The sequence below is a fragment of the Cherax quadricarinatus genome, chromosome 17 (assembly GCF_038502225.1).
Source record: "Cherax quadricarinatus isolate ZL_2023a chromosome 17, ASM3850222v1, whole genome shotgun sequence".
Classification (NCBI taxonomy): domain Eukaryota; kingdom Metazoa; phylum Arthropoda; class Malacostraca; order Decapoda; family Parastacidae; genus Cherax; species Cherax quadricarinatus.
Genome location: NC_091308.1, coordinates 25,917,618 through 25,930,758, shown reverse-complemented (window position 1 = coordinate 25,930,758; position 13,141 = coordinate 25,917,618). Strand labels below are relative to the sequence as shown.

Here is a 13,141-nt window from a genome sequence, read left to right as displayed (position 1 = left end):
ACACTACATCAACAACAAGAACGCTACAACAGCAACAACAACACTACATCAACAACAAGAACGCTACAACAGCAACAACAACACTACACCAACAACAAGAACACTACAGCAGCAACAACAACACTACACCAACAACAAGAACACTACAACAGCAACAACAACACTACATCAACAACAAGAACGCTACAACAGCAACAACAACACTACATCAACAACAAGAACACTACAACAGCAACAACAACACTACATCAACAACAAGAACACTACAGCAGCAACAACAACACTACATCAACAACAAGAACACTACAACAGCAACAACAACACTACATCAACAACAAGAACACTACAGCAGCAACAACAACACTACATCAACAACAAGAACACTACAACAGCAACAACAACACTACATCAACAACAAGAACACTACAGCAGCAACAACAACACTACATCAACAACAAGAACACTACAACAGCAACAACAACACTACATCAACAACAAGAACACTACAACAGCAACAACAACACTACATCAACAACAAGAACACTACAGCAGCAACAACAACACTACATCAACAACAAGAACACTACAACAGCAACAACAACACTACATCAACAACAAGAACACTACAACAGCAACAACAACACTACATCAACAACAAGAACACTACAGCAGCAACAACAACACTACATCAACAACAAGAACACTACAACAGCAACAACAACACTACATCAACAACAAGAACACTACAACAGCAACAACAACACTACATCAACAACAAGAACACTACAACAGCAACAACAACACTACACTAACAACAAGAACACTACAGCAGCAACAACAACACTACATCAACAACAAGAACGCTACAACAGCAACAACAACACTACACCAACAACAAGAACACTACAGCAGCAACAACAACACTACATCAACAACAAGAACGCTACAACAGCAACAACAACACTACATCAACAACAAGAACACTACAGCAGCAACAACAACACTACACCAACAACAAGAACGCTACAACAGCAACAACAACACTACACTAACAACAAGAACACTACAACAGCAACAACAACACTACACCAACAACAAGAACACTACAGCAGCAACAACAACACTACACCAACAACAAGAACACTACAGCAGCAACAACAACACTACATCAACAACAAGAACGCTACAACAGCAACAACAACACTACACCAACAACAAGAACACTACAACAGCAACAACAACACTACACCAACAACAAGAACACTACAGCAGCAACAACAACACTACATCAACAACAAGAACACTACAACAGCAACAACAACACTACACCAACAACAAGAACACTACAGCAGCAACAACAACACTACACCAACAACAAGAACACTACAGCAGCAACAACAACACTACACCAACAACAAGAACACTACAGCAGCAACAACAACACTACACCAACAACAAGAACACTACAGCAGCAACAACAACACTACATCAACAACAAGAACACTACAGCAGCAACAACAACACTACATCAACAACAAGAACACTACAGCAGCAACAACAACACTACATCAACAACAAGAACACTACAACAGCAACAACAACACTACATCAACAACAAGAACACTACAGCAGCAACAACAACACTACACCAACAACAAGAACGCTACAACAGCAACAACAACACTACACTAACAACAAGAACACTACAACAGCAACAACAACACTACACCAACAACAAGAACACTACAGCAGCAACAACAACACTACACCAACAACAAGAACACTACAGCAGCAACAACAACACTACATCAACAACAAGAACGCTACAACAGCAACAACAACACTACACCAACAACAAGAACACTACAACAGCAACAACAACACTACACTAACAACAAGAACACTACAGCAGCAACAACAACACTACATCAACAACAAGAACGCTACAACAGCAACAACAACACTACACCAACAACAAGAACACTACAGCAGCAACAACAACACTACATCAACAACAAGAACGCTACAACAGCAACAACAACACTACATCAACAACAAGAACACTACAGCAGCAACAACAACACTACACCAACAACAAGAACGCTACAACAGCAACAACAACACTACACTAACAACAAGAACACTACAACAGCAACAACAACACTACACCAACAACAAGAACACTACAGCAGCAACAACAACACTACACCAACAACAAGAACACTACAGCAGCAACAACAACACTACATCAACAACAAGAACGCTACAACAGCAACAACAACACTACACCAACAACAAGAACACTACAACAGCAACAACAACACTACACCAACAACAAGAACACTACAGCAGCAACAACAACACTACATCAACAACAAGAACACTACAACAGCAACAACAACACTACACCAACAACAAGAACACTACAGCAGCAACAACAACACTACACCAACAACAAGAACACTACAGCAGCAACAACAACACTACACCAACAACAAGAACACTACAGCAGCAACAACAACACTACACCAACAACAAGAACACTACAGCAGCAACAACAACACTACATCAACAACAAGAACACTACAGCAGCAACAACAACACTACATCAACAACAAGAACACTACAGCAGCAACAACAACACTACATCAACAACAAGAACACTACAACAGCAACAACAACACTACATCAACAACAAGAACACTACAGCAGCAACAACAACACTACACCAACAACAAGAACGCTACAACAGCAACAACAACACTACACTAACAACAAGAACACTACAACAGCAACAACAACACTACACCAACAACAAGAACACTACAGCAGCAACAACAACACTACACCAACAACAAGAACACTACAGCAGCAACAACAACACTACATCAACAACAAGAACGCTACAACAGCAACAACAACACTACACCAACAACAAGAACACTACAACAGCAACAACAACACTACACCAACAACAAGAACACTACAGCAGCAACAACAACACTACATCAACAACAAGAACACTACAACAGCAACAACAACACTACACCAACAACAAGAACACTACAGCAGCAACAACAACACTACACCAACAACAAGAACACTACAGCAGCAACAACAACACTACACCAACAACAAGAACACTACAGCAGCAACAACAACACTACATCAACAACAAGAACGCTACAACAGCAACAACAACACTACACCAACAACAAGAACACTACAACAGCAACAACAACACTACACCAACAACAAGAACACTACAGCAGCAACAACAACACTACATCAACAACAAGAACACTACAACAGCAACAACAACACTACACCAACAACAAGAACACTACAGCAGCAACAACAACACTACACCAACAACAAGAACACTACAGCAGCAACAACAACACTACACCAACAACAAGAACACTACAGCAGCAACAACAACACTACACCAACAACAAGAACACTACAGCAGCAACAACAACACTACATCAACAACAAGAACACTACAGCAGCAACAACAACACTACATCAACAACAAGAACACTACAGCAGCAACAACAACACTACATCAACAACAAGAACACTACAACAGCAACAACAACACTACATCAACAACAAGAACACTACAGCAGCAACAACAACACTACACCAACAACAAGAACGCTACAACAGCAACAACAACACTACACTAACAACAAGAACACTACAACAGCAACAACAACACTACACCAACAACAAGAACACTACAGCAGCAACAACAACACTACACCAACAACAAGAACACTACAGCAGCAACAACAACACTACATCAACAACAAGAACGCTACAACAGCAACAACAACACTACACCAACAACAAGAACACTACAACAGCAACAACAACACTACACCAACAACAAGAACACTACAGCAGCAACAACAACACTACATCAACAACAAGAACACTACAACAGCAACAACAACACTACACCAACAACAAGAACACTACAGCAGCAACAACAACACTACACCAACAACAAGAACACTACAGCAGCAACAACAACACTACACCAACAACAAGAACACTACAGCAGCAACAACAACACTACACCAACAACAAGAACACTACAGCAGCAACAACAACACTACATCAAGAACAAGAACACTACAGCAGCAACAACAACACTACATCAACAACAAGAACACTACAACAGCAACAACAACACTACACCAACAACAAGAACACTACAGCAGCAACAACAACACTACATCAACAACAAGAACACTACAACAGCAACAACAACACTACACCAACAACAAGAACACTACAGCAGCAACAACAACACTACACCAACAACAAGAACACTACAGCAGCAACAACAACACTACATCAACAACAAGAACACTACAGCAGCAACAACAACACTACATCAACAACAAGAACACTACAACAGCAACAACAACACTACACCAACAACAAGAACACTACAGCAGCAACAACAACACTACACTAACAACAAGAACACTACAACAGCAACAACAACACTACACCAACAACAAGTACACTACAACAGCAACAACAACACTACACTAACAACAAGAACACTACAACAGCAGCAACAACACTACACCAACAACAAGAACACTACAACAGCAACAACAACACTACATCAACAACAAGAACACTACAACAGCAACAACAACACTACACCACCAACAACAACACAAATACAGCAACGAGGTACAGAACACAGAACAAAACTCACTACTGCTACCCTGGAAAATGCTGGACACAAGAAGGCTTTTATATCTGAGGTAAACACGTGTCGAGCTTCCACTGATGGTCTTGCTCAATTAAATTTAGCCACCAGGAACTGTACCTTAACAAAACTCAGAGCAACAGTAAAAACCAGAATGGAAACGCCAGTGAACCGTTAGAAAATAAAAAATAAAATGAAACTAAAAAATTATAGAAATTACCTTAAATATCCTGTTGGTTTATATTTTTTTTTGTGTGTATTAATGTATGTTTACAAAGGAAGAATAAAAGTCACCATATATACACCGTGAGGTGTATGTCTCTCAGTGTATATTTGCTGAGAGTTAATTTAGTATTTTAAGGATTAATGTATTTTTGTCTATGGTGACGAGGTTATGTGCAGTCGACAGGCTTTAAACCCCCATTAACCAACCAGCTATGTCTTTCACTGAATAGGTGACATGCAGGCTTAATGACCTTCGCGTAACAGATAGGCTTCAAACCCCATTTATTAACCAGTATATGTCAATACCATTGTTATAAGTTTTCACAATTTCATCTCAAACTGGGAATTTAGAAAAATAGTAAACATGAATAAAAGCTAGAAAATAGCAATCAGGATTAAGTAGCTAGGAATAAAACGTTTTGGTTAATGCAAGACCCTTTTCAAGTCACCAGAATAGTGATAAAAGAGTAACATTTCGGTTCATCGTGCACCATTATCAGAATCCTGGCTCAAAATGTAGAAATAAGGTAAATAAATTTAACACAACTTGATGAGGTGACCAAGATGTGATGAAAAACTGAAGATAAACTGGACTGACGGTGAAGAAGTGACTGGTAAACTAGAATGACAGTGAAGAAGTGACTGGTAAACTAGAATGACGGTGAAGAAGTGACAGGTAAACTGACCGTGACCGAGAACTTGTGAGTGGGTTTGATGTTGATGGGAGTGTTGCGCTCAGTGGGTACGTAGCGGTAGAACTCCGTGTCGTTGTGGTACCACTTGAGGGAGTAGAGTCGTCGTGCACGGAGGTCGTACGAGCAGCTGAGGGTGGCCTGGCCTCCGGCGAAAGCGTACTGAGGTACGGTCACTCCCCTCAGCAGGTCACCTGAACCACCTGAGGGAACACACACACACAAGACTAGTTTAGTATTCGTTTAAGACACGATACTAGTTCAATGCTTGTTTAAGACACACGATACTAGTTCAGTGCTTGTTTAAGACACACGATACTAGTTCAGTGCTTGTTTAAGACACACGATACTAGTTCAGTGCTTGTTTAAGACACACGATACTAGTTCAGTGCTTGTTTAAGACACACGATACTAGTTCAGTGCTTGTTTAAGACACACGATACTAGTTCAGTACTTGTTTAAGACACACGATACTAGTTCAGTGCTTGTTTAAGACACACGATACTAGTTCAGTGCTTGTTTAAGACACACGATACTAGTTCAGTGCTTGTTTAAGACACACGATACTAGTTCAGTGCTTGTTTAAGACACACGATACTAGTTCAGTGCTTGTTTAAGACACACAATACTAGTTTAGTGCTTGTTTAAGACACACGATACTAGTTCAGTGCTTGTTTAAGACACACAATACTAGTTCAGTGCTTGTTTAAGACACACGATACTAGTTCAGTGCTTGTTTAAGACACACAATACTAGTTCAGTGCTTGTTTAAGACACACGATACTAGTTCAGTGCTTGTGTAATACACATAATACCAGTTTAATACTGATTTAATACACACAAAAACTAGTTTAATACTACTTAGCTGAAGCACAGTATACTAATTTAATACACACAACACTTGCTGAAGACACATAATACATTGACTGGTCAGAGGGAACGATTTGTCTTGTGTCATGACTACACAATGATCCGCTAATTGAAGACATTTTCTTAAAATTGTTTACAATCTTAGCCTAATTAGCAAGGCTCTAATTATCAAATAGGCCAATTTTTATAATTTTAGCTATAACTCTGCTAAAAGTCACTTTAGGCGTTACGAAATGTGCACACGTAATCTGTGTTAGTTGCACAACACGAAAATGTGTTGTAAGTTTTCTCTGTGTTAGACAGGACTAAGTTGTGTAGAGTTACGCGAAACTGAGGTAACTTAAGTTTCCCCTGTCATATACCATCATGCAGGATGAGTTTCCTGTCCTATGCCATCATGCAGGATGAGTTTCCTGTCATATACCATCGTGCAGGATGAGATTTCTGTCATATACCATCATGCAGGATGAGTTTCCTGTCATATACCATCATGCAGGATGAGTTTCCTGTCGTATTTCATCATGCAGAATGAGTTTCCTGTCATATTCCATAACACAGGGACATGTTGGTGAGTGCGTGTGTCTGGCACTCAGCAGACGAAGGATCGCTCCTCCACCACATCTTGCGATGAATGACCCACATGAGCTTTAGCGCTTAACATCAATTCTTGTTATAAATTTTTTCATCACACAGGATGCGCTTCGTACATGGCGCGGGATTTGCATTTCACGAGGCACTAAACCCATGCGGTTCAGTCATCGAGAGAGCTTGGTAGAGGCTCGATACTCCGTCTCTGATGTGCTAGGCCTGGGAAAATTTTCCTTCCAGCAGAGCTGGAGTTACTATTACAAGATGAATCAAAGTCGTCGAAGCTGTTTGTAAAGGGCTCTCCATCCGAGGAACTGGAGCAAATTTATTTCGTCTCACTCCTCGGATCGAACACGACTACGGAAATAATTCGGAGATGATTTCGGCAATGACTTGACTTTTGATGGATTAATTACAAATTAGAATCCAACTTAATGAATTTAAAGTTCTTGAATTACGGTGGAAAAAACTAATGGAGAGAGACAGCAAGTTGGTGGGGCTGGCGAGATATTGGTAATGACAGCAGTATACTGGTAATGACAATCATATACTGATAATGACAACAGAAAACTGGTAATGACAGCAACAAACTGGTAATGACAGCAGCAAACTGGTGATGACAGCAGCACACTGGTAATGACAGCAGCACACTGGTAATGACAGCAGCACACTGGTAATGACAGCACCACACTGGTAATGACAGCAGTACACTGGTAATGACAGCAGCACACTGGTAATGACAGCAGCACACTGGTAATGATAACAGCACACTGGTAATGACAGCAGCAAACTGGTAATGACAGCAGCACACTGGTAATGACAATAGTACACTGGTAATGACAGCAGGAAACTTGTAATGACAGCAGCACACTGGTAATGACAGCAGCACACTGGTAATGACAGCAGCGAACTGGTAATGACAGCAGCACACTGGTAATGACAGCAGCACACTGGTAATGACAGCAGCATACTGGTAATGACAGCAGCACAATGGTAATGACAGCAGCACACTGGTAATGACAGCAGCACACTGGTAATGACAGCAGTACACTGGTAATGACAGCAGCACACTGGTAATGACAGCAGCACACTGGTAATAACAGCAGCACACTGGTAATGACAGCAGGAAACTGGTAATGACAGCAGTACACTGGTAGTGACAGCAGTACACTGGTAATGACAGCAGTACACTGGCAATGACAGCAGCGCACTGGTAATGAGAGTAGTACACTGGTAATGACAGCAGGAAACTGGTAATGACAGCAGCACACTGGTAATGACAGCAGCACACTGGTAATGACAGCAGCACACTGGTAATGACAGCAGCACACTGGTAATGACAGCAGTACACTGGTAATGACAGCAGTACACTGGTAATGACAGCAGTACACTGGTAATGACAGCAGCACACTGGTAATGACAGCAGTACACTGGTATTGACAGCAGTACACTGCTAATGACAGCAGCACACTGGTAATGACAGCAGCGCACTGGTAATGACTGCAGTACACTGGTAATGACAGCAGCACACTGGTAATAACAGCAGCACATTTTTAATGACAGCAGTATACTGGTAATGACAGCAGCACACTGGTAATGACAGCAGCACACTGGTAATGACAGCAGGAAACTGGTAATGACAGCAGTACACTGGTAATGACAGCAGTACACTGGTAATGACAGCAGTACACTGGCAATGACAGCAGCGCACTGGTAATGACAGTAGTACACTTGTAATGACAGCAAGAAACTGGTAATGACAGCAGCACACTGGTAATGACAGCAGCACACTGGTAATGACAGCAGCACACTGGTAATGACAGCAGCACACTGGTAATGACAGCAGTACACTGGTAATGACAGCAGTACACTGGTAATGACAGCAGTACACTGGTAATGACAGCAGCACACTGGTAATGACAGCAGTACACTGGTAATGACAGCAGTACACTGGTAATGACAGCAGCACACTGGTAATGACAGCAGCACACTGGTAATAACAGCAGCACATTTTTAATGACAGCAGTACACTGGTAATGACAGCAGTACACTGGTAATGACAGCAGGAAACTGGTAATGACAGCAGGAAACTGGTAATGACAGCAGTACACAGGTAATGACAGCAGCACACTGGTAATGACAGCAGCACACTGGTAATGACAGTAGTACACTGGTAATGACAGCAGGAAACTAGTAATGACAGCAGCACACTGGTAATGACAGCAGCACACTGGTAATGACAGCAGCACACTGGTAATGACAGCAGCACACTGGTAATGACAGCAGTACACTGGTAATGATAACAGCACACTGGTAATGACAGCAGCACACTGGTAATGACAGCAGCACACTGGTAATGACATCAGTACACTGGTAATGACAGCAGCACACTGGTAATGACAGCAGCACACTGGTAATGATAACAGCACACTGGTAATGACAGCAGCAAACTGGTAATGACAGCAGCACCCTGGTAATGACAGCAGCAAACTGGTGATGACATCAGCACACTGGTAATGACAGCAGTACACTGGTAATGACAGCAGCACACTGGTAATGATAACAGCACACTGGTAATGACAGCAGCACACTGGTAATGACAGCAGCACACTGGTAATGACAGTAGTACACTGGTAATGACAGCAGGAAACTGGTAATGACAGCAGCACACTGGTAATGACAGCAGCACACTGGTAATGACAGCAGTACACTGGTAATGACAACAATACACTGGTAATGAGAGCAGTACGCTGGTAATGACAGCAGCACACTGGTAATGACAGCAGCACACTGGTAATGACAGCAGCGCACTGGTAATGACAGCAGCACACTGGTAATGACAGCAGCACACTGGTAATGACAACAGCACACTGGTAATGACAGCAGTACACTGGTAATGACAGCAGCACACTGGCAATGACAGCAGCACACTGGTAATGACAGCAGTACACTGGTAATGACAACAATACACTGGTAATGACAGCAGTACGCTGGTAATGACAGCATCAAACTGGTAATGACAACAGCAAACTGATAATGACAGCAGAACACTGGTAATGACAGCAGCACACTGGTAATGACAGCAGCACACTGGTAATGACAGCAGTACACTGGTAATTACAGCAGCACAGTGGTAATGATAGCAGTACACTGGTAATGACAGCAGTACACTGGTAATGACAGCAGCACACTGGTAATGACAGCATCAAACTTGTAATGACAGCAGCACACTGGTAATGACAGCATCACACTGGTAATGACAGCATCAAACTGGTAATGACAGCAGCAAACTGGTAATGACAGCAGCACACTGGTAATGACAGCATCAAACTGTTAATGACAGCAGCAAACTAGTAATGACAGCAGCAAACTGGTAATGACAGCAGTACACTGGTAATGACAGCAGTACACTGGTAATGACAGCAGCACACTGGTAATGACAGCAGCACACTGGTAATGACAGCAGCAAACTGGTAATGACAGCAGTACACTGGTAATGACAGCAGCACACTGGTAATGACAGCAGCAAACTGGTAATGACAGCAGCACACTGGTAATGACAGCAGCAAACTGGTAATGACAGCAGCACACTGGTAATGACAGCAGCAAACTGGTAATGACAGCAGTACACTGGTAATGACAGCAGCACACTGGTAATGACAGCAGTACACTGGTAATGACAGCAGCACACTGGTAATGACAGCAGCACACTGGTAATGACAGCAGTACACTGGTAATGGCAGCAGCACAGTGGTAATTACAGCAGCACACTAGTAATGACAGCAGCACACTGATAATGACAGCAGTACTCTGGTAATGACAGCAGTACACTGGTAATCCCAGCAGTACACTGGTAATGACAGCAGTACACTGGTAATGACAGCAGTACACTGGTAATGACAGCAGCAAACTGGTAATGACAGCAGCACACTGGTAATGACAGCATCAAACTGGTAATGACAGCAGTACACTGGTAATGACAGCAGCACACTGGTAATGACAGCAGTACACTGGTAATGACAGCAGGAAACTGGTAATGACAGCAGCACACTGGTAATGACAGCAGTACACTGGTAATGACAGCAGGAAACTGGTAATGACAGCAGCACACTGGTAATGACAGCAGCACACTGGTAATGACAGCAGCACACTGGTAATGACAGCAGCACACTGGTAATGACAGCAGTACACTGATAATGACAGCAGCACAGTGGTAATGATAGCAGTACACTGGTAATGACAGCAGCACACTGGTAATGACAGCAGTTCACTGGTAATGACAGCAGCACAATGGTAATGATAGCAGTACACTGGTAATGACAGCAGTACACTGGAAATGACAGCAGCCCACTTGTAATGACAGCAGCACAGTGGTAATGATAGCAGTACACTGGTAATGACAGCAGCACACTGGTAATGACAGCAGTACACTGGTAATGACAGCAGCACACTTGTAATAACAGCAGCACAGTGGTAATGATAGCAGTACACTGGTAATGACAGCAGCACGCTGGTAATGACAGCAGTACACTGGTAATGACAGCAGCACACTTCTAATGACAGCAGTACACTGGTAATGACAGCAGTACACTGGTAATGACAGCAGTACACTGGTAATGACAGCAGTACACTGATAATGACAGCAGTACACTTGTAATGAGAGCAGTACACTGGTAATGACAGCAGCACACTGGTAATGACAGTAGTACACTGGTAATGACAGCAGTACACTGGTAATGACAGCAGTACACTGGTAATGGCAGCAGTACACTGATAATGACAGCAGTACACTGGTAATGACAGCAGTACACTGGTAATGCCAGCAGCACACTGGTAATGACAGCAGCACACTGGTAATGACAGCATCAAACTGGTAATGACAGCGGTACACTGGTAATGACAGCAGTACACTGGTAATGACAGCAGTACACTGGTAATGACAGCAGTACACTGGTAATGACAGCAGCAAACTGGTAATGACAGCAGCACACTGATAATGACAGCATCAAACTGTTAATGACAGCAGAAAACTGGTAAGGACAGCAGCACACTGGTAATGACAGCAGTACACTGGTAATGACAGCAGCACAGTGGTAATGATAGCAGTACACTGGTAATGACAGCAGTACACTGGTAATGACAGCAGCACACTGATAATGACAGCAGTACTCTGGTAATGACAGCAGTACACTGGTAATGCCAGCAGTACACTGGTAATGACAGCAGCACACTGATAATGACAGCAGTACACTGGTAATGACAGCAGCAAACTGGTAATGACAGCAGAACACTGGTAATGACAGCATCAAACTGGTAATGACAGCAGTACACTGGTAATGACAGCAGCACACTGGTAATGACAGCAGTACACTGGTAATGTCAGCAGGAAACTGATAATGACAGCAGCACACTGGTAATGACAGCAGTACACTGGTAATGACAGCAGGAAACTGGTAATGACTGCAACACACTGGTAATGACAGCAGCACACTGGTAATGACAGCAGCACAGTGGTAATGATAGCAGTACACTGGTAATGACAGCAGCACCCTGGTAATGACAGCAGTACTGGTAATGACAGCAGCACAGTGGTAATGATATCAGTACGCTGGTAATGACAGCAGTACACTGGTAATGACAGCAGCACACTGGTAATGACAGCAGCACTCTGGTAATGACAGCAGAACACTGATAATGACAGCAGCACACTGGTATTGACAGCAGCACACTGGTAATGACAGCAGCACACTGGTAATGACAGCAGCACACTGGTAATGACAGCAGCACACTGGTAATGACATCAGCACACTGATAATGACAGCAGCACACTGGTAATGACAGCAGAAAACTGGTAATGACAGCAGCACACTGGTAATGACAGCAGTACACTGGTAATGACAGCAGTACACTGGTAATGACAGCAGTACACTGGTAATAACAGCAGTGCACTGGTAATGACAGCAGTACACTGGTAATGACAGCAGTACACTGGTAATGACAGCAGTGCACTGGTAATGACAGCAGCACA

The 13,141-nt window shown here is 42.6% G+C and overlaps 1 protein-coding gene across 1 annotated transcript in view; it reads right to left on the bottom strand.

Moving 5' to 3' along the window:
• LOC128686467 (uncharacterized) overlaps positions 1-13,141 on the bottom strand; it is a 464,741-nt gene that overhangs the window by 403,642 nt on the left and 47,958 nt on the right. The window contains exon 2 of the mRNA XM_070086004.1: positions 5,650-5,858. Within this exon, the coding sequence (XP_069942105.1) occupies positions 5,650-5,858 (209 nt within the window). The remainder of the gene's footprint in view (positions 1-5,649; positions 5,859-13,141) is intronic.